Source organism: Chiloscyllium plagiosum, unplaced genomic scaffold (genome assembly GCF_037043375.1).
Source record: "Chiloscyllium plagiosum isolate Xiang-an unplaced genomic scaffold, Cpla_swu_hap1 HiC_scaffold_1, whole genome shotgun sequence".
Classification (NCBI taxonomy): Eukaryota; Metazoa; Chordata; class Chondrichthyes; order Orectolobiformes; family Hemiscylliidae; genus Chiloscyllium; species Chiloscyllium plagiosum.
In genome coordinates, this window is record NW_028270139.1 from 100640395 (window position 1) to 100667312 (window position 26918).

Sequence of the window (26918 nt, forward strand, 5' to 3'; positions counted from 1 at the left end):
CATTCTTGTAGCTCGAAACAAGTACTGGCCCAATCTTCGACTTCTTTGTATAAAACAGTCCGTCCATACTTGGTATCAGCATACTGAACCTTCTCTGGACTGCCACCAATACCAGTTTATCTTTTCTTAGATACAGGGCCCAAAACTGTTCACAGTATCACAGCAAAGTTGACTAGCGCCTTGTATTGTTTTAGCAAAACCTCCTTACTTGCATACTTCATTAGCTTTGAAATAAAGCCCAGATTCCATTTGTCTTCCCTATTACCCACTGAAGGGGAATGCTAGCTTGTGATTCATGGACTTGGTGTCCCGAATCTCTATTCCATAAGTTTTTTTTGCAGTCTTTCTCAGTTAAAACAATATCCAGATCCTCTTCCTGCCAACATACATAACTTCACATTTCCCCACATTATATTCCATCTGCCATGTTTACTAACGAGCGGCCGATTAACAGGGACTTTTGCTCATTATTACCCTCATTTTTGTCCTCACCTCATTAAATTTAGGCTCCCATTCTCACATCTTCTGGATAGACATTAGAAACCAAAAACTCATGACACCAGTTGACCGTTTATTTCTTCAGACCTTCGTGTTGAACACCAGGTATCAACATCCTTTGGCAAGAGTTGCACACACAGTGGTGACATTGCTGCCACCGACTATCAGGAGACCCTACCAAAGATATACTTCCGTCCCCATCCCTATCAGCATTCTGCAAAGACCATTCGCTTTGTAACTCCCTTGTTAGCATGCATTCACTCCACATCTACCTCATGTTCACCACATCCATCTTGCCTTGCATTTTAACACTTTATCTCCTCAGCCACATCTTAAAGGCTCACACGGCTTCTGACTGGTCTTGCAGTTTGACACGCAAAGCCAAGTAGCTTGCCAGAAATCATCAGTCTAAGGGGTGGTCTTTTTGCAGAATGTCAGAGTTGTTTGGTCAATCTCACATCTGAACCATGTATGCACCAAACACTGCATGTACATCAATCAAATGGCTATTTCTCACCATACTGATGACACAATTAAATCAAAGCCAGCCTCTAAATTTATTCTGGGGCAAAAGCACAGTCAGTAGGTCACTTGGGTGGTCAGGGTCAAGGAGTCTCTTTCTACAGTTTGGGGAGGGTGCCATTACCATACCTGTGGGTCCAGTGCAACTAGTCTGCAGAATTACACAGCAAGTCAATCAGGGAGCTGAACAGCTACCAGTCAGGGTCACCAGACCTAAAACGTTAACTCTCATTTCTCTTCATTGATCTACCAGACTTGCTGAGCTCTTCCAGCAACTTGTTTTTGTTTTCAAGTTGCTCAAGAGAATGGACCATAATCAATCCTAGGGGTCAAACCATAAAAAGTTGAGGAATTATAGGCTCCAATTGCTGTAGGAAGAGAGACTGAAAATAACGTATACATTGGAATCAGAAAGCTAGAATGCAGAGGGGATCACTGAAGTGGTGGCAACTTAATAATATAATGGAAGGATATGATAGAACACAGGAGGGAAAGAAATCACACAGGAGGGGGTTCATCACCTGTAAGCAGCACACTAATTTCCACAGAGAAGTGAACTATGAGATCTAGCACATTTACTTCATATGCCTGCACTGGGGCTGTAAAATCGGCAGATGAAAACTTCAGTGGACAGGTTGGGTTGGGACTGGGGGAAGTGCAAAGACTCTGCTTCAGGAGCAACCACTGTTGCCTTCCATTATACTGTAAATAATGTGCACAATGGATGAAAATGTTTTGACCACAGCTGGAGTGGGTGACCATGTTCTGAAGACGTGGGGCTCAGAGTTCTAGCAGTGAGGCTCTTCAAATGGCAATGCATTTCATAGGCATCCATATAATGAAGCTGAAACAGCTGTTGCATGTGCTGCATTTCCATTTACAGGTTTTGAAAGCTTTCCTTATTTCACTTCATATTCTCATTTGTTCATTACAAGTTGAAATGCTCATCCGGTTCTTTTCTTGAATATTCAAAAATCGCATATCAAAAGCATCCGATTCTTCGAGGTTTACTGTACTCATTATTACACCCTTTCCCAACAGTCCCTCATGCATCTCCACTAGGTCAATTTGTTTAGATGTTTTCCTATGAAATTAACCCTTCTAAAGATAACTGGATGTTAGTTTAATAATTTTACTGGCCACTTGCCACTACATTTATTCCCAATATTTTCTTGACTACTTCTCATTTTTTGATACAGATTAGGCAAGAATACGTGCAAGTTTACATTAGATTAACATGATTTGTTTATACACACCTTCCTTACACTTTAGAAGCTGCTCAGTTATTTTCCATCTTTGCACACTTTTCTTTTGATGCTTTGCCCTAGGGACTATTTACTTTATATTTCAGATGCCTGAACACCTCCATTGCCTTTCCTATTCAGTACATCCTGATTGTAACCAATCATGCAAATAACAGTTTTATTAGACCGCATCAAATCTGACCCAACTATCGCAAGTCTTCTATTCAATTATCTTAACACTTAAAATGTGTGGTTAACAAGTTGGAATGGACTTTAAACAAACATTAGGGATATATATGTGATACAGAAAATTCCCATTCATTTCATAAAAAACTTCACAAGAAAACAATGCTGGGGCATTTCTGAATAATGTATTTTAAGCACTTAAAATTGAAATGCTTAGATATATGTATTTTCAACATATGTTACAATTTTTAAAGTACTTACAAACGTTCAAAATGTTACATTCCACTTAGGTTACTTTTCACTGATTCTGGTCTATTGAGTAAGAAGCGAACAAGTAGGCTCAGGACTTCATCGTTGAACCCTATCACATTGTCGCCTTCAACAGCCTCATACAGGCGCATACTTTCTGTCCCCCAGCAAATGTTTTTGCGGTTATTATGCTGGTCTGCACTGACAGTCAGAGCTAGGGTGTTCAATTGATAGCAAAAGAAAGAGAAATAAATTCCATCTGTAATCACAGCTTGAGAAACAAATGGTCGGGTTACATCTGCCTCACTCCAGAATCCTGAAATAACAAAACACATCAATTTTAGAAGACTCATTTTGAACGTTAAATTTTTTATTACCTTCAGTAAAAGCTCAACTGAAAATATTTTTCACTGTTCAAAATTATTTATGTTTTAAGATATAGGAACTAGAATATGAAACTGTTTGAACATTCTGGATTAGAAAAAGTGTACCAATTAATTACTGAATTCAATTAACTTTGGAAAGAAGGTTTTACAGTACAAAACTAAATCTTTTGGTAAATTCTGTCACATACCAAAAGGAGCTGTGAACATGATCAGACAGGAGCACGCCTGGGCTAGCTTCACTTGGAGATAGAGTGGTGCTGTCACTCAATGGGAATCCTACTGCTCGTTAAATGGATTTTTTTTGCGACTTTCTAAATGAACAGATCAAACTGCCTTATTCCTGAAAAGTATTTTTGCAATCACATCTAGGATATTTATAAATCTTCAATAATCATGACCAAATTAGAGATATAATTTAACTATTTAGAAGCATAATTTAATCATAACTTTGTTATTTGAGAGAGGGCCTGTTGAAAGCACACGATCCATAAGCTTTGCACAGTCAGGAAGAAGAGATCCAGAGAGAGACACAGCCTGACATGTAAAGTTTTTTTAAAAAACGATAAATGAGAAAAACTTGCCCATTAGGTCCCTTTTAAACCTTTCCCCTCTTAGCCTAAACATATGCCATCTAGTTTTGGACTCCCCCACTCCAGGGAAAAGACCTGTCTATTTACCCCTCATGATTTTATAAATCTCTATGAAGGTCACCCTTCGGCCTCTGACGCTCCCGGGAAAATAGCTGCCTGCAGTCTATTCAGCCTCTCCCTTTGGCTCAAACCTTCCAACCCTGGCAACATGCTCGTAAATCTTTTCTGAACCCTTCCAAGTTCCATAACGTCCTTCCTATAGCAGAGAGACCAGTGTTCCATACAATATTCCAAAAGTGGCCTAACCAATGACATGTACAGCCAGAAAATCACCTCACTACTCCTATACTCAATCACTGACCAATAAAGGCAAGAACACCAAATGTTGTCTTCACTATGCTAGCTACCTGTGACTCCACTTTCAAGAAATTATAAACCTGCACTCCAATCATTCATTCGTTCACGCATACATTCATTCAATGAATCAATCTTTAGATTCATTCAATCACTTACTCTTTAGATTCATTCCTCACCAGTTCTTCTTATATTGTTCCTTAATAGTTAGAAGAGACCTGGAGCAACCAGACTGCTTTTTTGAATGAAATACAAAATGTGAGGAAAGAGTGAAGTAAATGAATGTGGGTTCAGAGAGAACAAATTAAGGAAACATAATTCAAAAACAAGGCACAAAGTCATTCTGCTACAATAAGTTTTGTTAATGCAAATTTGCTAGAACATGACTGACAAATTGGGAACACTGTTTCTAAAGCACAAACTCTTTGATAAGTAACACTCCCAAAGATCTTACCATTAAGTGTACAAGTCTTGCTCTGATTTGCCTTTCCAAAATGCAGCACCTCACATTTATCTAAATTAAACTCTGTCACTCCTTGACCCATTGGCCCATCTAATCAAGATCTCATTGTACTCTGAAGTAACCTCCTTCGCTGTCCACTATACCTCCAACTTTGGTGCCTTCTGCAAACTTACTAACCATATTGGCTATTACGGAGACATGGGTAGAACAGGGACAGGATTGGCTGTTGCAGGTCCCAGGGTTTAAATGTTTTAGTAGGGTCAGAGGTCGGGGTAAAAGAGGGAGAGGTGTGGCATTGCTTGTCAAAGATAGTATTACAGCGGTGGAAAGGACGATGGATGAAGACTCACCATCTGAGGTAGTTTGGGCTGAGGTTAGGAATAGGAAAGGTGAGCTCACCCTGTTAGGAGTCTTTTACAGGCCGCCTAATAGTCCAAGAATCGTAGAAGAAAGGATTGCGAGGATGATTCAAGAGAAGAGTGAAAGTAATAGGGTGGTTGTTATGGGGGACTTTAACTTTACTGATATTGATTGGGAAAGCTATAGCTCAAGTTCGTTAGATGGGTCAGTGTTTGTCTAATGTGTGCAGGAGGGTTTCCTGACACAATATGTAGATAGGCCAACAAGAGGTGAGGCCATACTGGATTTGGTTCTGGGTAACGAACCAGGCCAGGTGTTAGAATTGGAGGTAGGTGAGCAATTTGGGGACAGTGACCACAATTCGGTGACTTTTACTTTAGTGATGGAGAGGGATAAGTGTGCACTGCAGGGCAAGAGTTATAGCTGGGGGCAGGAAAATTATGATGCGGTGAGGCATGACTTAGGATGTGTGGCTTGGAAAAGTAAGCTTCAAGGCAAGGGCGTAATTGATATGTGGAGCTTGTTCAAGGAGCAACTATTGAGTGTCCTTGATAAGTATGTACCCGTCAGGCAGGGAGGAAAGGGTCGTGTGAGGGAGCCGTGGTTTAATAAGGAATTGGAATCCCTTGTTAAATGGAAGAGGGCGGCCTATGTAAAGATGAGGCGTGAAGGTTCAATTGGGGCGATTGAGAGTTATAAGGTAGCCAGGAAGGACCTGAAGAGAGAGCTAAGAGCAGCAAGGAGGGGACATGAAAGGTCCTTAGTTGGTAGGATTAGGGAAAACCCCAAGGCTTTCTATAGGTATGTCAGTAATAAAAGAATGACTAGGCTAGGAATAGGTCCAGTCAAGGATAGTAGTGGGAAGTTGTGTGTGGAGGCTGAAGAGATTGGGGAGACACTGAATGAATACTTTTTGACAGTACTCAATCAGGAACAGGACATTGTTGTCAATGTGAGTACTGAGTCACAATTAAGTAGAATGGATGGCTTTGAGGTATGTAGAGAAGAGGTGTTGGAAATTCTGGAAAGGGTGAAAATAGATAAGTCCCCTGGGCCTGATGGCATTCATCCGAGGATTCTCGGGGAAGCAAGGGAGGAGATTGCAGAGCCATTGGCCTTGATTTTTATGTCCTTGTTGTCTACAGGAGTAGTGCCAGGAGATTGGAGGCTAGCAAATGTGGTTCCCTTGTTCAAGGGGAGTAGGGATAACCCTAGTAACTATAGGCCGGTGAGTCTCACTTCTGTTGTGGGCAAAGTCTTAGAGAGAATTGTAAGGGATAGGATTTATGAACATCTGGACAGGAATAATGTGATCAAGGATAGTCAGCAGGGTTTTGTGAAGGGCAGGTCGTGCCTCACAAACCTTATTGAATTCTTTGAGAAGGTGACTAAGGAGGTGGATGAGGGGAAAGCGGTAGATGTGGTGTATATGGATTTTAGTAAGGCGTTTGATAAGGTTCCCCATGGTAGACTACTGCAAACAATACGGAGGTATGGCATCGAGGGTGAGTTGGAGGTTTGGATTAGGAATTGGCTGGCTGGAAGAAGACAGAGGGTAGTAGTTGATGGCAAAGGTTTATCTTGGAGTGCCGTCACGAGCGGTGTTCCACAAGGATCTGTTTTGGGACCATTGCTGTTTGTCATTTTTATAAATGACCTGGTTGGAAGGTTGGGTGAGCAAGTTTGCGGATGATACAAAAGTCGGAGGAGTTGTAGACAGTGAGGAAGGATGTGGCAGGTTACAGCGGGATATAGATAAGCTGCAGAGCTGGGCAGAAAGGTGGCAAATGGAGTTCAATGTAGGTAAGTGTGAAGTGATTCACTTTGGTAAGAGTAACAAAAAGATGGGGTACTGGGCTAATGGTCGGATACTTGGTAGGGTGGATGAGCAGAGGGATCTTGGTGTCCATGTACACAGATCTTTGAAAGTTGCCATCCAGGTAAATAGTGCGGTGAAGGCGGCATATGGCGTACTGGCTTTTATTGGTAGAGGAATTGAGTTCCAGAGTCCTGAGGTCATGTTGCAGTTGTACAAGACTAGGGTGCAGCCACATCTGGAGTATTGTGTGCAGTTTTGGTCGCCACACTATAGGAAGGATGTGGAGGCACTGGAACGGGTGCAGAGGAGGTTTACCAGGATGTTGCCTGGTATGGTAGGAAGATCGTATGAGGAAAGGCTGAGGCACTTGGGGTTGTTTTCATTGGAGAAAAGAACGTTTGGGGTGATTTGATAGAGGTGTACATGATGATTAGGGGTTTAGATAGGGTTGACAGTGAGAATCTTTTTCCACGTATGGAGTCAGCTATTACAAGGGGGCATAGCTTTAAATTAAGGGGGGGTAGGTATAGGACAGATGTTAGGGGTAGGTTCTTTACTCAGCGAGTCGTGAGTTCATGGAATACCCTACCAGTAGCAGTGGTGGACTCTCCCTTATTATGGGCATTGGATAGGCATATGGAGGATAGTGGGCTAGTTTAGGTTAGGTGGGCTTGGATCGGCGCAACATCGAGTGCCGAAGGGCCTGTACTGCGCTGTATTCTTCTATTCTATGTTCTATCCTGTGTTCACATTCAAATTATTTATACAAATAACAAAAAGCAGTGGACCCAGCACCAATCCTTGTGGGGCACTACTAATCACAGGCCTCCAATCTGAAAAACAACCCTCCATCACCCTCTGTCTTCTACCTTCAAGCCAGTTCTCTCTCTATCCCGTGTGACCTAACCTTGTTAACCAGTCTACCATGAGGAACCTTGTTGAGCACCTTCCTAAAGTCCATACAGATCATGTCCACCGCTCTGCCTTCATCAATCCTTTTTGTTACTTCTTCAAAAAAACTCAAGTTAGTGAGATATGATTTCCCAGGCTCAAAGCCACGTCCATGGTCGCTAATCAGTCCCTGCCTTTTTAAATACATGTAAATCCTGTCCCACAAGATTCCCTCCAACAACCTGACCACCAGCAATGTCAGGCTTGTTTCCACTGATACAAGACTAGGACCTGAGGGCGCAGCTTCAGAGTGAAGGGACAACTCTTTATAAATGAGATGAGGAATTACTTCAGCAAAAGGGTTGTGAATTTATAGAATTCATTGCTGCAGAAGGCTGTGGAGACCAAGTATGGAGGGTATTTATTACAGTAATAAGTAGATTCTCCATTAGCAAGGGGATTGAGGATAATGAGGAAAAAGCAGCAGAATAAAGTTAAGAAACATATCAGCCATGTTTAAATGACAAATAGACTCGGTTGACAGAATAGTCAAATTCTCTGGTGGTTAATTTAAAATTAGTTTCAAAATTATTAAATGATTACTAGCAAAACATCAGGCTTGCAATGACTCAGTGAACTGACTGAATTTCCTCAATAAGACAATTTATCATTTGAAAAACCCTCCAGTAGTGAAATGCTAGTCATTAAAATTATTTAGATATCATATTGTCAGTACTGAAGCATTTCAGACATTTGATGTACATTAAAAATCAATTAAATGAATTGCTTGAATAGCAACATTATACCATCAAAACTTCAGATAATGGAACAAAGATGTGCATTTGTTTCTACACCTAATTTATTAAAATGTTAAAACCACAGCCCCATAACTTATTCTTATCCTAACATTGAGCCTCTCCCACCAATGCCTTTCCAAAACAAAACTCCTGCAAGTGACAATAAAGCTGACTTTAAAGCAGTAAATTGGCCTGCCCAGTTGTTTTTCAATGAGGGAGTACACAAATTGAAAGGGGCAAGTCTTCATCAGTTCTTCTTATATTGTTCCTTAATAGTCAGAAAAGACCCGGAGCAATCAGACTGCTTCTTCAAATAAAATACAAAATGAGCGGAATGAGTGAAGTAAATGAAGGTGGGTTCAGAGAGAACAAATTAAGGCAACATAATTCAAAAACAAGGTAAAGTCATTCTGCTATGACCCGTGTTTCGTTAATGCCAATTCGCTATGACACGACTGAGGAATTGAGAACACTTTCTAAAGCACAAACCTTTAAAAGTGTGTGTTGATTATAACGCGATTCCAGCCCTATTAGTTCTGCTATTACGTGATTTTCTTACAACACAAGGTTGCACAAGAACAGGACTACCACGTTATAGCAGAACTGACTGTATTTAATCTTTGACGAATTAGCACACACTAACCTTGATACATTGCCTGTGCTCCAGTCCAAGCAAACAAACTTGCAATACCATTGGCACGCAAACGCACTTCAATCTGGTCAGGTAGGTCGTCTTTTATTAGTTTTTCTCTCCTCAATTTCTCAGAAGCAAAATGAAATTGGGTGTGTCCATAACAGGAAGAATCAGAAATCTTTGAACCTGTTAACAGAATACGTGCAAGTGCAATTCCAGATCAGTCAGACAGGGAATGCAACACAACATAACAATTCAGTTAAATTCTATTTTCCAGTACCTTATCAAACAACCATGGTTTGGTATACAGTTTAATAAAATATTGAATTATTCAAATATGCAATGCATCCACAAATCCATTTTCACTTACCAATGAAAATATTGTTGTCATACTGCCGTTGAAATAATGGAAGTCGGCATGGTTCGACATGAATAACAGGAACATCTTCAAGAACTGAATGTTCTAAGGGCACAAACTAGGAAAAAAGGCTTAATTTTAAAATTGCTTATTTCAAGGTTACTACTAACTTTTAGGGGTTAATAAAAAAAAATTTAGCATTGACCAGATGCCAAGTTACAACATTAATTTCTTGCTGTCGAATCTAAGACAGACTGACAATAAAGCATTGAAAAAAATAAACTAGCTTAATAGCAATAACTTGAGTTAGCATTTTAGCAATGAATAACTACACAACTTTAAAGGCTGTGTAAATATTAATAAAATCAGAAAACAGTTTAAAGATATCAGCACCAATGAATTTTCTGATTCTGGAGCAATAAAGAGAAAAACTAAAGGATAACAGGCTAAAGAATATTTTAAAAGAGTTCCTCAGTTTTTGTTATATTTGTTCACGGGATGTGGGCGACATTGACAAGGGCAGCATTTATTTCCCAAACCTAATCACCCAGGAGGTGATGGGTTGCCCTGTCGAACCATTGCAATCTCTGGACTGTAGGATCATCCAGTGCTGTAAGGACAGGGGTTCCAGGATACTGAGACATGAAAAGTATTGGAGTGAGGATGGCAGGGTCTTGGAGAGAAATGTGTAGGTGTTCTCATCTTTCTGCTGCCTTTGTCATTTTAGATGGCAAAGATCACAGGTTTGTATAGTGCTGTCAAAGATAGAGTCATAGAGATGTACATGGAAACAGACTCTTCGGTCCAAACTGTACACGTCGATCAAATATCCCAACCCAATCTAGTCCCACATGCCAGCACCCGACCCATATTCCTCCAAACCCTTCCTATTCATATACCCATCCAAATGCCTCTTAAATGTTGCAATTGTATCAGCCTCCACCACATCCTCTGGCAGCTCATTCCATACACGTACCACCCTCTGCACGAAAAAGTTGCCCCTTAGATCTCTTTTATATCTTTCCCCTAAACCTATGCCCTCTAGTTCTGGACTCCCCAACCCCAGGGAAAAGACTTTGTCTATTCATCCTATCTATGCCCCTCATAATTTTGTAAACCTCTATAAAGTCACCCGTCAGCCTCCAGCGCTCCAGGGAAAACAGCCCCAGCCTGTTCAGCTTCTCCCTAGAGCTCAAATCCTCCAACCCTGGCAAAATCCTTGTAAATCTTTTCTGAACCCTTTCAAGTTTCACAACATCTTTCCGATAGGAAGGAGACCAGAATCGCACGCAATATCCCAACAGTGGCTTAACCAATATTCTGTACAGTCGCAACATGACCTCCCAACTCCTGTACTCAATACTCTGATGATGAGCTACCTTGGTGATATACTGCACTAATCACACTGTGCCATGGTGCATGAATGGAGTCAATGTTGGAGATAGTGGATGGAGTCCAATCAAGTAGGCTACTGTGTCTTGGATAATGTAAAACTGAGCTTTGTTGAAGCTGCATTCATCCAAACTAGTGGAGGATATTACATCCCGACTTGTGCATTTTCAGTGACATACAGACTTTGAGAGAAGGGAGGAGAGTTGGTCACCACAGAACTCCCAGCCTCTAACCTGTTCTTGCAATCACAGTATTTACAGGCAGGTCCTGGTCAACAGTACATTCAAGGTATTGATGAAAGGGGATTCAATAGTAATACCATTCAATCACATGGACAAATGATTGGATTTTCTCATGGCATGAACTACATTCTCGCACCAGTGTCAGGCAATGTTACTTCCTGTTTATCTGCCCAAACCTGGATGTACTCCAGGTCTTGCTTTATTTGGACATTGACCATGAGACGAACCTGAAGTAGTCAATGTGCCAGCTCTTAATATGCAATAGATAAAAATTCCATATCCATTTCTCATTTGGGTGGCTTTAAGCAACAAACATAACCTCTGGTATCTGGTTCACCAATGTCCTTTCAGGAAAGAAAACTTCCATCCTTACCTGATTGGCCTGCATACGACAGAGCAATGCTGTTGACTCAATGACCTCTGAAATGGCCTCACAAAACCACTTAGTTAAAGGGAAATTAAGCATGGGCAACAAATACAAGCCTTGCCAACATTCCATAAAAGAACTGAAGAAAAACTTAACTCCTTAATTACAATTTTCCAAAAAAACTCATATTAATGATCATAAATCAAAAGAAAATGAAGTGGCCTGTTAAGGTACATTATTAGAACAGAATAGAAGGAACGTTACCTATACTTTGTATCAGTTAACTCATGTGCTTGATGCCAACATCAGTTAACTAAAGCACAGGAAACTTCCAGTTAAAACCAAACTGGAGAAGCCTTCACGACCCTGTGAAATCTTAACTGAACTATTACCTCAGACATAAACTTGTCGGAAAAGCTCAGCAGGTCTGGCAGCATCTGTGGAGAGAAATCAAAGTTAACACTTCCAGTTCAATGACCTTTCCGCTGAGTTCTGAGGATCCAGAACGTTAACTTTGATTTCTCTCCAAAGATTCTTCCAGACCTGCTGAGCTTTTCCAGCAATTTAAGTTTTTTGTTTCTGACTTCCAGTATCCACAGTTCTTTCAGTTTTTATTTATTACCTCAGGGAGTTGTTTAGGAACTCGAATTTGGCAGTAAGGCTTGTCATCAATCTGGAAACGAATAGGATCTACTCGCCCTTTCCGATGACCCCGAGGAACAGTTCGTTCACCCCGCAACCAGTAAAAGTTAACATCCGGTTGAAAATCTGCAAGAATAAAAATTCTTCACCTTAGCACAAACTGAGCATTACGTATTTACAATAATGCTTAGGACTTAATTATTGTTTAAAGACAATTTGTCAAAGCTTTTTAGCTTGCAGTCATCAGAACACTGCGTAGAAATTACCAACATAAAGGGAAAACAACTTTCTACAGGACAAAAAGAATGCTGATTAGTTGATAAGTTGTCACAACTTGATAGAGATCTTGCTATGTAGAACACACCAATTAGGTGCTGGATCGTGTTGTCAAAGTCAGGGCTCAGGAGAATACAGAAGCAGAGCCAGTTCTGCCGTTAACCAGGAGTTAGACTAGTATTTTTTTAAAAACATTTCCAGAGCATTTTAACAGATTTTCCAAGGAATGGTAATTGCATTCAAATGCCACTCCACTGCTTTTTTTTTAAATGACTGGCAGGTCCCTTGTTTTGCAGAATATATAGGGGTTGCGAAGGTAAGTGACACTCCTTTTAAAACAGCAGTTGCCATATTCTGTAATTTAAATATCTAGCATGACAAACTACTTTGACAGCTCCTGTGAAAGTGTAAGTACGTAAGCTATATGAGATGGGGTGCCAGGGCAATAAGGTGAAGAAAGCAGAAAGGGGCTAGGAAGGTGGGGTGAGAGAGGAGGGTCAGGAGGGGGAGGGAAGAGTGAGGGAGGTGGGAGGGCTGACAGGGGGAGTTGGAGGGTGGGGGTCAGGGCCAGCAGGTGGATGGGTGTGACAGTCACCGCCGATTTGGGTCCAGCAGGAGGGAGTTGGGGGAGGGGTGGGCTCAGGGCTGGCAGGGAAAGTGTGGGCGTGGGGGTAGGACTGACGGGGAGAGTGTGGGGGTGGGAGAGGGCTGGCTGGGAGAACGAGGGGGTGGGGTCAGGGATGGCAAGGAGTTTGAGGATGATGGTGTCACAAAGCTAGTTCCCTTTTTCTAAAAGCTGTTCATTGTCTCAAGGAGACTCTGTCCTTGATTTTTTTCCAGAGGGGCAATAAACCAGCCAGACACCGATCAGTCTGGTATGGCACAGAGATGAAAAGGATTTTGAGAGGCTTTGTGTTTATATGTAAACAGATGAGACTTCAGGCTAAAGTGGTGATGCTTTGGAAGGGACCTGTATGAAGAGCTGTTTTTAGTTCAGTCTTGAACTGCAAAGTTCAACAGGGAGCTCACTCGCTCTTTCTGCCCTTCAACCTGTAAGCATGTGTTCCATTTATACTGGGTTTTAAAAGGAGTTTGCTTGTTGGGAATGTTGTGTGTATTCGGAAAAACATAATTAAGTCAAGTTGAATAGGCGGAGCTCTGTAGGGATTCTGTGTGTTTCATTGTGTAATTTTTGTGAATAAATTTTTTTCTGTTTTAAAATCTAGTAGTCAACCTAGCTATCTTACTCCAGGTAATTTTCATTGTACACTTACCGAAACAAATTGCAAAGTTAGGTCTAAGGCTGCCTGCTTAAGAATGTTTTAAGTGGTCTGGCCTAGTCCATAACAGACTGGGGGGCTCTTTGTGGGATTTTAAACAGCGAGTGGTAGATGCTAGGGTCTATATGTCAGGTGTTGGTTTGGTTAGGTAGACAAAGCTTGAGATAGTAATGGCTCTTTCAGTCGCCAAAAGTTTTCTGGATGTGGATGCAGTGACTTGAGGTTTTGCAAAAAGACCAACTTGCAAGAATTAGCAGAGTAATTGGAACTGGAACTGCCTGCTTCTGTGAGGAAAGGAGAGATAATTACAGCAGTAGGTCAGCATTTAAATTTGCTGGAGAAACCATAAGAATCTATGGAGATGGCAAGGATTCAATTGCAAATGAAGCAGCTTGAATTCGAAGAGACCTATGGGGCAACTTTTTCACGCAGAGGGTGGTAGATGTATGGAATGAGCTGCCAGAGGAAGTGGAGGAGGCTGGTACAATTGCAACATTTAAGAGGCATTTGGATTGGTATATGAATAAGGAGGGTTTGGAGGGAAATGGGCCAGGTGCTGGTAAGTGGGACTAGATTGGGTTGGGATATCTGGTCGGCATGGACGGTTTAGATCGAAGGGTTTGTTTCCAGGCTGTACATCTCTAGGACTCTTATAATGAAAGGGAAGCAGAAATGAAACGGTTTTAGTTATGATTAGAAGCAGAAGACGGGGAGAAAGAGAGCGCTTTTGAACTTCAAATGCTGACATTTAAAATAGAAAGGCAGCTTAAAAAGGCTGGAGATAAAGGCTGACGGTAGGCTCAATGAGGAATTCAAAAATTCACTGCCTGAAGTAGTGAAAACTCAGGTGGAAGAGCTGAGAGTTAAAACAGCAAGGTTAGCAGCTGAAGTGGCTGATGATTATGAGCTGATCCATAAACACAGTTTGACTTCCAGTTTCAGTCCGTGAGGGATAGAAATTGGGGCAAAGAGAAATCCTTCCATGGAAAGGGAAAGGTAGATCTGTGAAGATCATAAGGATAATTTACCACATGGTAAAAATGAAACCCTTGAGGGTGACAAAGAAATTAAAAAGCTCTGATGTTTTCTTTGTAATAAAGTGGGCCACACAAAATCACACTGTTGGGCTCGGAGAAAGCCAGATACAGGAAAACCAGACAAGCCTGGAAGTTTTGTTGGAAGTTAGAAACAAAAAACACAAGGGAAGTTAGCCTCAGTGTACAAGATGATCAGAGGTTGATTAAGGAGCAAGCCCCTCATCTGCTTAAAAAATATACATGCAAAAGTAAAGTTTATTCACATAGGCCAGGAATAATAGGTAAGGAAGTTACAATATTAAGGACATAGGATCCTCTCAGTGTGTAATGCTGAGGGATGAGGAGATACGCACTCCTGAGACTATTGCCAGAGAAGGTACTGGTAACAGGAATTCATGGTGAGACAAAAAATACTCAATTATGTAAAGCGAGGCTAGAGAGTCCAGGGAAGAGTGGAGAAGTTGTGATAGGAGTAGTGGACAAACTCTCAGCTCCAAGAATACAATCTGTCCTTGCAAATGATACAGCTGTTTCACCAGTAGGCATTTTGCCTACTCTAATTGAAAAGCCTGTAGAGACACAGGTAACTGAGAAATGAAAGACCTTTATCGAGGAATTTTCCCTGATTGTGTGATCACAAGATCACAGAGGCACAGTTAAATGAGGAGAAATCAAAAGGCACAGAAGTTGACGTAGTGTTATCCAAAACTTTCTTTGATCAGGTAAGTGGAACAGAGAAGGAGCAAATAGGTAGACATGCAAGTATTTTTAGCTCTGCTAAGCTGACTGAATTACAGCAGAAAGATAGAGTTAAAACATATTATATTAAAAGGCATTTACAAAGAAAATGAATACATTCCTGTGTGTTATTATGTAACAAATGATGTCTTAATGAGGAAATGAAGATCATCACACATTCAAGCAGATGAAAAATGGGCAGAGATTCAGCAAATTGTTTTGCCAGTAGGGTATAGAAAGGTGATGCTACTACTTGGAGGTCATTTAGAAGTGAGGAAAACACAAGCTAAAATACAAAGACATTTTTACTGGCCTGGACTACACAAAGATGGAACTGAATTTTGCCAAACATGTCATACATGTCAGCTAATTGGAAAACTACAGACAGTAATAAAACCTGCACCTTTAATACCTATTCCAGCATTTGAGGAACCTTTCACAAGAGTCGTGATTGATTGCTTGGGTCCCCTACCTCAAACAAAAAGTGAGAATAAGTATTTATTAACAATAATGGATGCGTCGACTAGATTTTCAGAGACAACCCCATTACATATCACCGCTAAAAGGATTGTAGAAATATACTTTTTTTTTTAAACTAGACACGGACTTCCAATAAAGATCCACTCAGATCAAGGATCAAACTTCACATCCAAACTATTCAAAGAGGTGATGGATAACTTGGGAATAAAGCAATTCAAATCTCAGGGAGTGCTAGAGAGATGGCATCAAACACTGAAGAATCATCTTGAGGGCACATGGTTGGAATTATCCAGATGATTGGGATAAGGGAATTCCATTTGCACTTTTTGCAATCGGAGATGCACCAATGAATTGACCAAATTCAGTCCATTTGAATTAATTTTTGGGTAAGATTAAAGAGAAATTAGTAAATCAGAATTCAGAGACCACCCATTTGGACTATGTCAAATTTTAGAGAACGATTAAATAGAGCTGGAGAGTTGAGTTGACAGCATGCAATGAAACAAGCAGCAGATAAGAAATCTCAAATTCACAATTTTGCAATTGGGGATAAGGTATTGGTGTTACTTCCAGTGACAGGTGAGCCTTTAAAAGCAAGGTTTAGTGGACCATATCAAATTGAGGGGAAATTGAATGAGGTGAACTACTTGATAAGGATTCCAGACAGGAAGAAATCTCTGAGTGTGTCATGTGAATATGCTCAAAAGATATTTTGATAAGGAAGGAAAGCAAGAGGACGTGTCAATGATTACAGCACGGGAAGAAAGAATCAGGTTCAGAGGATTCTGAATTGGACATTCCTCAAGTCAAATTGGATAATGAGGAAGTTGTCAAAAAATTGGGATAAATTATTGAGTTACCATCCACAAGAAAATCGAAACGACCTGAAAGAATCACATGGGGAGATATGCGGAAATAAACAGAGTACTAACCTAATTGTGCATGATGCAGAGATAGGAGATGCTGTTCCGATTAAGCAACATCCTAATAGACATAACCCTCTAAAGTTGGCACAGGTTCAGAAGGAGATAGAGCGCATACCCCAGGATGGCATAATCAAAGTGAGTTACAGTGACTAGAGCTCACCCATAGAAATTGCTAATTAGAAATGGTATAACGGCTGCAGAAAGGCAGTTCGAGGGGGATCTGCCTTTGGAGGTAGTAGTGGGCTGAAGTCAGAAATAGGAAAGGAGCAGTCACCTTGTTGGGTGTTTACTGTAGGCCCCCCAATTGCAGCAGAGATGTGGAGAAACAGATTGGGAAACAGATTTTGGAAAGGTGCAGAAGCCACAGGGTAGTAGTCATGGGCGATTACAACTTCCCAAATATTGACTGGAAGCTCTTTAGATTGGATGGGGCGGTGTTTGCGCAGTGTGTCCAGGAAGCTTTTCTAACTCAGTATGTAGATTGTCCGACCAGCGGGGAGGCCATATTGGATTTGGGACTTGGTAACGAACCGGAACAAGTGATGGGCTTGTTAGTGGGTGAGCATTTTGGTGATGGCGACCACAATTCTGTGACTTTCACCTTGGTTATGGAGAAAGATAGGTGCCTGCAACAGGGCAGGTTTTACAATTTGGGGAAGGGTAAATACGATGCTGCAAGACAGGATCTGAGGAGCATAAATTGGGAGCATAGGCTGTCAGGGAAGGATGTCGTTGAAATGTGGAACTTTTTCAAGGAACAGATACGACATGGCCTTGATATGTATGTACCTGTCAGGCAGGAAAGAGATGGTCGTATGAGGGAACCTTAGTTGACGAGGGAGTTGAATGTCTTGTGAGGAGGAAGAAAGCTTGCATAAGGTTGAAGAAACAAGGTTCAGACAGAGTCTTGGAGGGATACAGGATAGCCAGGAGAGAGCTGAAGAAAGGAATTAGGAGAGCTAAGAGAGGGCATGAAAAATCTTTGGCGGGTAGGATCAAGGATAACCCCCAAGGCCTTTTATGCGTATGTGAGAAACACGAGAATGACGAGAACGAGGATAGGTCCGATCAAGGACAGTAGTGAGAGACTGTGTATTGAGTCGGAAGAGATAGGAGAGGTCTTGAATGAATACTTTTCTTCAGTATTTACAAATGAGAGGGACCGTATTGTTGAAGAGGAGAGTATGAAACGGACTGGTAAGCTAGAAGAGATACTTGTTAGGAAGGAAGATGTGTTGGGCATTTTGAAAAACCTGAGGATAGACAAGTCCCCCGGGCCTGACGGGATATATCCTAGGATTATGTGGGAAGTAAGAGAGGAAATTGCAGAACCGTTAGCAATGATCTTTTCGTCTTCACTGTCAATGGGGGTGGTGGCAGGGGACTGGAGAGTGGCGAATGTTGTGCCCCTGTTCAAAAAAGGGAATAGGGATAATCCCGGGAATTACAGGCCAGTTAGTCTTACTTCGGTGGTACGCAAAGTAATGGAAAGGGTACTGAAGGATAGGATTTATGAGTATCTGGAGAGACACTGCTTGATTAGGGACAGCCAGCACGAATTTGTGAGGGGTAGGTCTTGCCTTACAAGTCTTATTTAATTCTTTGAGGAGGTGACCAAGCATGTGGATGAGGGTAGAGCAGTGGATGTAGTGAACATGGATTTTAGTAAAGCATTTGATAAGGTTGCCCATGGTAGGCTTATGCGGAAAGTCAGGAGGCATGGGATAGTGGGAAGTTTGGCCAGTTGGACAGAGAACTGGCGAACCGGTCGAAATCAGAGTGGTGATAGATGGTAAATATTCAGCCTGGAGCCCAGTTACAAGTGGAGTTCTGCAGGGATCAGTTTTGGGTCCTCTTCTGTTTGTAATTTTTATTAATGACTTGGAAGAGAGAGTCGAAGGGTGGGTCAGTAAATTTGGAGACGATACGAAGATTGGTGGAGTTGTGGATAGTGAGGAGGGCTGTTGTCGGCTGCAAAGGGACTTAGATATGATGCAGAGCTGGGCTGAGGAGTGGCAGATGGAGTTCAACCCTGTCAAGTGTGAGGTTGTCCATTTTGGAAGGACAAATAAGAATGTGGAATACAGGGTTAACGGTAGGGTTTTTAGTAAGGTGGAGGAGCAGAGGGATCTTGGGGTCTATGTTCATAGATCTTTGAAAGTTGCCACTCAGGTGGATAGAGCTTGTAAGAAGGCCTATGGTGTATTAGCGTTCATTAGCAGAGGAATTGAATTCAAGAGTTGTGAGGTGATGTTGCAGCTGTATAGGACCTTGGTAAGGCCACATTTGGAGTACTGTGTGCAGTTCTGGTCGCCTCATTTTAGGAAAGATGTGGAAGCTTTGGAGAGGGTGCAGAGAAGATTTACCAGGATGTTGCCTGGAACGGAGAATAGGTCATATGAGGATAGGTTGAGTGTGCTAGGCTTTTTCTCATTGGAACAGAGAAGGATGAGGGGTGACTTGATAGAGGTTTATAAGATGATCAGGGGAATAGATAGAGTAGACAGTCAGAGACTTTTTCCCTGGGTACAACAGAGTGTTACAAGGAGACATAAATTTAAGGTGAAGGGTGGAAGGTATAGGGAGGATGTCAGGGGTAGGTTCTTTACCCAGAGAGTGGTGGGGGCATGGAATGCACTGCCTGTGGGAGTGGCAGAGTCAGAATCATTGGCGACCTTTAAGCGGCAATTGGATAGGTACATGGATAGGTGCTTAAGCTAGGACAAATGTTCGGCACAACATAGTGGGCCAAAGGGGCCTGTTCTGTGCTGTATTGTTCTATGTTCTATGGACATGGTGCCAAAGCCAGATGATACCCAACTGTTATGTGTGGGCTATTGCAAGTCAACACCGTTACAAAGACTGATGCGTAGCCAATTCTACAGTTAGAGGACTGTGACGAAAAAGTGGGACAAGCAACTTACATTTCTAAGTTGGACTTGCTCAGAGGCTACTGGCAAGTACCTCTGTCAGAGAAAGCAAAGGCGATTTCAGCTTTCGTAATGCCAAATGGACTAAATCAGTTCAAAGTCATGTCATTTGGTATGAAAAATGCTCCAGCCACATTTCAGAGACTGACTAATAAGGTCATTGCCAGATTACCCAACAGTGTGGTGTATTACTGATGACCTATTGATTTTTAGTCACTCATGGAAGATACAGTTACAGCATTGATTGGACTTGTTCAATTGATTTCGGAAGGTAGGCTTGGTGGTAAACCTAGGTAAACGTGAATTTGCCAAAGCCCAAGTCACCTTCCTGGGCCATGTTATTGGACATGGACAAATGGCCCCACGAGATGCGAAAAGTAATTTGGAAATTTTCCACACCATAGACAGAAAACGCAGTACTACGGTTCCTGTAAACAGGTGAGACTTCAGGCCAAAGTGGTCATGCTTTAGAAGTGACCTATATAAAAGAGGGGAGTGTTCTGCTCTTTAACCGAGCTGAGCTGTTTTCAGTTCAGTCATGAACTGGAACGTCCAACAGAGAGTTGTGTGAAAACTCTCTCTCTCTTTTTGTCCTTCAACCTGTAAGCATGCATTCCATTTATACTGGGTTTTAAAGGGAGTTTGCTTTTTGGGAATGTTGTGTGTATTCGGAACAGCACAATTAAGTCTGGTTGGATAGGCCGAGTTCTGTAGGGGTTCTTTATTCTGTCTTTTGTGTTTCATTCTTTTAAAATCTAGTAGTCAACCCAACAATATTATTCTGGGTAATTTTCACTGTACACTTACCAAAACAAATTGCAAAGTTAAGTCTAGGGCGCTCCTGCTTACGAATGTTTTGAGTGATCTGGCCTTGTGGTAAGGGCTGGAAGGAAGGCGGGGGGGGGGAAAGAAGTATAGTGAGGGCTGGCGGGGAGTATTGGGTTGGTGGTGGTAAGAGCTTGTGGGGAATGTTGGGGGGTAGAGTCAGGACTGGCCGACAGAGTGGGTGGGTTCTCGGGCTAGCGGAGAGAGCGCGGGGGGCATTGAGAGGGGGGGATCGCCGGGCAGGCGGGGCGAGCGAGGGGGGGATCGCCGGGCAGGCGGGGCGAGCGAGGGGGGGATCGCCGGGCAGGCGGGGCGAGCGAGGGGGGGATCGCCGGGCAGGCGGGGCGAGCGAGGGGGGGATCGCCGGGCAGGCGGGGCGAGCGAGGGGGGGATCGCCGGGCAGGCGGGGCGAGCGAGGGGGGGATCGCCGGGCAGGCGGGGCGAGCGAGGGGGGGATCGCCGGGCAGGCGGGGCGAGCGAGGGGGGGATCGCCGGGCAGGCGGGGCGAGCGAGGGGGGGATCGCCGGGCAGGCGGGGCGAGCGAGGGGGGGATCGCCGGGCAGGCGGGGCGAGCGAGGGGGGGATCGCCGGGCAGGCGGGGCGAGCGAGGGGGGGATCGCCGGGCAGGCGGGGCGAGCGAGGGGGGGATCGCCGGGCAGGCGGGGCGAGCGAGGGGGGGATCGCCGGGCAGGCGGGGCGAGCGAGGGGGGGATCGCCGGGCAGGCGGGGCGAGCGAGGGGGGGATCGCCGGGCAGGCGGGGCGAGCGAGGGGGGGATCGCCGGGCAGGCGGGGCGAGCGAGGGGGGGATCGCCGGGCAGGCGGGGCGAGCGAGGGGGGGATCGCCGGGCAGGCGGGGCGAGCGAGGGGGGGATCGCCGGGCAGGCGGGGCGAGCGAGGGGGGGATCGCCGGGCAGGCGGGGCGAGCGAGGGGGGGATCGCCGGGCTGGCGGGGCGAGCGAGGGGGGGATCGCCGGGCTGGCGGGGCGAGCGAGGGGGGGATCGCCGGGCTGGCGGGGCGAGCGAGGGGGGGATCGCCGGGCTGGCGGGGCGAGCGAGGGGGGGATCGCCGGGCTGGCGGGGCGAGCGAGGGGGGGATCGCCGGGCTGGCGGGGCGAGCGAGGGGGGGATCGCCGGGCTGGCGGGGCGAGCGAGGGGGGGATCGCCGGGCTGGCGGGGCGAGCGAGGGGGGGATCGCCGGGCTGGCGGGGCGAGCGAGGGGGGGATCGCCGGGCTGGCGGGGCGAGCGAGGGGGGGATCGCCGGGCTGGCGGGGCGAGCGAGGGGGGGATCGCCGGGCTGGCGGGGCGAGCGAGGGGGGGATCGCCGGGCTGGCGGGGCGAGCGAGGGGGGGATCGCCGGGCTGGCGGGGCGAGCGAGGGGGGGATCGCCGGGCTGGCGGGGCGAGCGAGGGGGGGATCGCCGGGCTGGCGGGGCGAGCGAGGGGGGGATCGCCGGGCTGGCGGGGCGAGCGAGGGGGGGGATCGCCGGGCTGGCGGGGCGAGCGAGGGGGGATCGCCGGGCTGGCGGGGCGAGCGAGGGGGGGATCGCCGGGCTGGCGGGGCGAGCGAGGGGGGGATCGCCGGGCTGGCGGGGCGAGCGAGGGGGGGATCGCCGGGCTGGCGGGGCGAGCGAGGGGGGGATCGCCGGGCTGGCGGGGCGAGCGAGGGGGGGATCGCCGGGCTGGCGGGGCGAGCGAGGGGGGGATCGCCGGGCTGGCGGGGCGAGCGAGGGGGGGATCGCCGGGCTGGCGGGGCGAGCGAGGGGGGGATCGCCGGGCTGGCGGGGCGAGCGAGGGGGGGATCGCCGGGCTGGCGGGGCGAGCGAGGGGGGGATCGCCGGGCTGGCGGGGCGAGCGAGGGGGGGATCGCCGGGCTGGCGGGGGCGAGCGAGGGGGGGATCGCCGGGCTGGCGGGGGCGAGCGAGGGGGGGATCGCCGGGCTGGCGGGGCGAGCGAGGGGGGGATCGCCGGGCTGGCGGGGCGAGCGAGGGGGGGATCGCCGGGCTGGCGGGGCGAGCGAGGGGGGGATCGCCGGGCTGGCGGGGCGAGCGAGGGGGGGATCGCCGGGCTGGCGGGGCGAGCGAGGGGGGGATCGCCGGGCTGGCGGGGCGAGCGAGGGGGGGATCGCCGGGCTGGCGGGGCGAGCGAGGGGGGGATCGCCGGGCTGGCGGGGCGAGCGAGGGGGGGATCGCCGGGCTGGCGGGGCGAGCGAGGGGGGGATCGCCGGGCTGGCGGGGCGAGCGAGGGGGGGATCGCCGGGCTGGCGGGGCGAGCGAGGGGGGGGATCGCCGGGCTGGCGGGGCGAGCGAGGGGGGGATCGCCGGGCTGGCGGGGCGAGCGAGGGGGGGATCGCCGGGCTGGCGGGGCGAGCGAGGGGGGGATCGCCGGGCTGGCGGGGCGAGCGAGGGGGGGATCGCCGGGCTGGCGGGGCGAGCGAGGGGGGATCGCCGGGCTGGCGGGGCGAGCGAGGGGGGGATCGCCGGGCTGGCGGGGCGAGCGAGGGGGGGATCGCCGGGCTGGCGGGGCGAGCGAGGGGGGGATCGCCGGGCTGGCGGGGCGAGCGAGGGGGGGATCGCCGGGCTGGCGGGGCGAGCGAGGGGGGGATCGCCGGGCTGGCGGGGCGAGCGAGGGGGGGATCGCCGGGCTGGCGGGGCGAGCGAGGGGGGGATCGCCGGGCTGGCGGGGCGAGCGAGGGGGGGATCGCCGGGCTGGCGGGGCGAGCGAGGGGGGGATCGCCGGGCTGGCGGGGCGAGCGAGGGGGGGATCGCCGGGCTGGCGGGGCGAGCGAGGGGGGGATCGCCGGGCTGGCGGGGCGAGCGAGGGGGGGATCGCCGGGCTGGCGGGGCGAGCGAGGGGGGGATCGCCGGGCTGGCGGGGCGAGCGAGGGGGGGATCGCCGGGCTGGCGGGGCGAGCGAGGGGGGGATCGCCGGGCTGGCGGGGCGAGCGAGGGGGGGATCGCCGGGCTGGCGGGGCGAGCGAGGGGGGGGATCGCCGGGCTGGCGGGGCGAGCGAGGGGGGGATCGCCGGGCTGGCGGGGCGAGCGAGGGGGGGATCGCCGGGCTGGCGGGGCGAGCGAGGGGGGGATCGCCGGGCTGGCGGGGCGAGCGAGGGGGGGATCGCCGGGCTGGCGGGGCGAGCGAGGGGGGGATCGCCGGGCTGGCGGGGCGAGCGAGGGGGGGATCGCCGGGCTGGCGGGGCGAGCGAGGGGGGGATCGCCGGGCTGGCGGGGCGAGCGAGGGGGGGATCGCCGGGCTGGCGGGGCGAGCGAGGGGGGGATCGCCGGGCTGGCGGGGCGAGCGAGGGGGGGATCGCCGGGCTGGCGGGGCGAGCGAGGGGGGGATCGCCGGGCTGGCGGGGCGAGCGAGGGGGGGATCGCCGGGCTGGCGGGGCGAGCGAGGGGGGGATCGCCGGGCTGGCGGGGCGAGCGAGGGGGGGAACGCCGGGCTGGCGGGGCGAGCGAGGGGGGGATCGCCGGGCTGGCGGGGCGAGCGAGGGGGGGATCGCCGGGCTGGCGGGGCGAGCGAGGGGGGGATCGCCGGGCTGGCGGGGCGAGCGAGGGGGGGATCGCCGGGCTGGCGGGGCGAGCGAGGGGGGGATCGCCGGGCTGGCGGGGCGAGCGAGGGGGGGATCGCCGGGCTGGCGGGGCGAGCGAGGGGGGGATCGCCGGGCTGGCGGGGCGAGCGAGGGGGGGATCGCCGGGCTGGCGGGGCGAGCGAGGGGGGGATCGCCGGGCTGGCGGGGCGAGCGAGGGGGGGATCGCCGGGCTGGCGGGGCGAGCGAGGGGGGGATCGCCGGGCTGGCGGGGCGAGCGAGGGGGGGATCGCCGGGCTGGCGGGGCGAGCGAGGGGGGGATCGCCGGGCTGGCGGGGCGAGCGAGGGGGGGATCGCCGGGCTGGCGGGGCGAGCGAGGGGGGGATCGCCGGGCTGGCGGGGCGAGCGAGGGGGGGATCGCCGGGCTGGCGGGGCGAGCGAGGGGGGGATCGCCGGGCTGGCGGGGCGAGCGAGGGGGGGATCGCCGGGCTGGCGGGGCGAGCGAGGGGGGGATCGCCGGGCTGGCGGGGCGAGCGAGGGGGGGATGTGTGTGTGGCGGTGGGGGCTCAGAGCTAGCAGGGAGAGTGTGAGGAGGGGCTCAGGGCTTGGCGTGGAGAGTGTGAGGGGGGGTCAGGGCTGGCGGGGAGAGAGAGTGAGGGGGGGGGGTCAGGGCTGGCGGGGAGAGAGAGTGAGGGGGGGGGGTCAGGGCTGGCGGGGAGAGAGAGTGAGGGGGGGGTCAGGGCTGGCGGGGAGAGAGAGTGAGGGGGGGGTCAGGGCTGGCGGGGAGAGAGAGTGAGGGGGGGGTCAGGGCTGGCGGGGAGAGAGTGTGAGGGGGGGGGGGGTTCAGGGCTGGCGGGGAGAGTGGGGGCGCCGGGCTGGCGGGGCGTGAAGGGGAGTCAGTGACATCGGTCGGACGGCGTAGCCGGACCATGTCTCTCCTTACCCAGGGAAGAGACTCCGAGCAGCGGGTTTTCCGCGGCCAAGTAGCTAATGATCCGCGGCACGAGGCTCCCGAGGAGCGGCAGCACCGTCTGCTCTCTTTCCCGGTACAGGAATGGCCGCCGCCTCTTCACATAGAAGTTCTCCTGCGACACCGCCTCGCACACCAGGGACCTGAGGCGGCCGAGATCAGGCTCGGCTCCGGGCTCGGGGCCGCTCAGGCGGCCGGGCAGTCCCGGCACAAAGACGGTCTTGGTGAAGCTCTGGTACCAGCGGTCCGCCTCCAGAGACAGCGTCTGCGGATACACGACGTACTTGAGCCGCTGGATCCGGGTCAGGAGCCGGATCTTCTCGGACACGGAGGAGGCTCCGTGAACTCGCTGGAAAAGCTCGTCCAGCCTCCGCCTTTGAGCTGACTTACTTTTGGCGGTGCGGGACGGTAGGACGGGCGGGTACCGGGGAGTCGGGTTTGGGGCCGCCTCAGTGACCAGCCCCGCGCGGCCCACTCTCAACTGCTGCCCGCCATTCAAACCCAGCGCGCGCACCAACCGCCACCGAGTGCACGCCGCCATCTTTCCTCAGCGCCGTCTGGGGAGAAGGGCAGATTAGCATCTCCGTCAGAAACACAGCTGTCCAATGGGAATTCAGACGGTGACAGAACTATCCAATGAAAATTCACAGAGGGACAGTATTAAGAATAAAGAGTCACATGGGGACAGGATTGTCCAATGGAAATTCACACGGAAACACAGCCATCCAATGAAAATAAAGGATTTTGGTACTTGATGGCAGGTTGTTAAAGAGCTTTTGCTGATTTTGTATATTTCTAAGGGGTTGACAAATGCAATTGTCTTTTTATCGTTTTATTTCTTTTTCCGAACAAAAAGAAGAATTTAAAACAAATATTGTATGTTCTGGATATTGATGGTAAAGCTGCATTTGTGTCCATCCCAGTTGTTCTCATTACTGATGGTTGTTGAATCTTCTTAAGTTACAGTGAGCGATAGTCCAACATGTTTAATTGGAAGCACGCTAGCTTTCGGATCGACGCTCATCAGGTGATGAAGGAGCGACGCTCCGAAAGCTAGTGCTTCCAATTAAACCTGTTGCACTATAATCTGGTGTTGTGTGATTTTTAACTTTGTACACCCCAGTCCAACATCGGCATCTCCAAATCATAAGTTACAGTGAAGGTGTGTTCCTTATTGCAGTAAAGTTATTACCGCTGGATTGTTAATCCAGGAACCCAGGTATTGTTCTGGGGACCCGGGGTCAAATCTCACCATGGAAGATGGAATTTGAATTTTTAAAAAACCTGGAATTAAGAGTCTAATGATGACCACAAAACTTATTGTTGATTGTTGGAAAAACCCATCTGGTTCACTGATGTCCTTTAGGGAAGGAAACTGCCATCCTTACCTGGTGTAGCCTACACGTGACTCCAGACCCATAGTAATGTGGTTGACTCTTAACTGCCTTCAGGGCAATTAGGGATGGGCAATGAATACTGGTTTAGCCAGTGACGTCCTTGTCACGGTAATGAATGAAAAAAGTAACCTCATGTGATAGAGGTACATATTCACACTTGAACATTATAGCCACACGTGTCTACAACAAAAACACAAATGGTTAGAGAAATTCAGCAGTTCTGGCAACATCTGTCGATAGAAAAGACAACTAATGTTTCAAGTCCAGCGACCTTTCATCGGTACTGTGTGCAGTTTTGATATCTACCTGTGGAAATGCATACAGAATTGTTAAGAAATGTGAGGCACTGCATTTTGGAAAGACCAATCAGGGCAGGACTTACATGCTTAATGGTAAGGTCCTGGGGAGTGTTGCTGAACAGAGACCTTAGAGTACAGGTTCATAGTTAATTGAAGGAGGAGTCGCAAGTAGAAAGGACAGAGAAGAAGGCATTTGGTATGCTTGCCTTTATTGATCAGTGCATTGAGTATAGGAG

General features: G+C 48.8%; 1 protein-coding gene across 1 annotated transcript; it reads right to left on the reverse strand.

The window, feature by feature from the left end:
• Positions 1-2615: 2615 nt before the first annotated feature.
• mrps30 (mitochondrial ribosomal protein S30) lies at positions 2616-25556 on the reverse strand. The gene is made up of 5 exons (XM_043688156.2): positions 24960-25556; positions 11975-12120; positions 9364-9469; positions 9003-9179; positions 2616-3015 (listed from the first exon to the last, which is right to left on the reverse strand). The coding sequence occupies exons 1-5, from the start codon at positions 25525-25527 to the stop codon at positions 2726-2728; spliced, it is 1287 nt and encodes a 428-aa protein (XP_043544091.2). The 5' UTR covers positions 25528-25556; the 3' UTR covers positions 2616-2725.
• Between the last annotated feature and the right edge of the window lie 1362 nt (positions 25557-26918).

Excerpts from the sequence above, each read along its gene's own strand:
- mrps30 (XM_043688156.2), bottom strand. The coding sequence starts at position 25,527 with ATGGCGGCGTGCACTCGGTGGCGGTTGGTGCGCGCGCTGGGTTTGAAT. Across the intron at positions 12,121-24,959 it reads GCTCGGAGTCTCTTCCCTGG|ATTTTCAACCGGATGTTAAC; the intron begins GTAAGGAGAGAC and ends TTATTCTTGCAG. Across the intron at positions 9,470-11,974 it reads TTCCTAAACAACTCCCTGAG|TTTGTGCCCTTAGAACATTC; the intron begins GTAATAAATAAA and ends CTTTTTTCCTAG.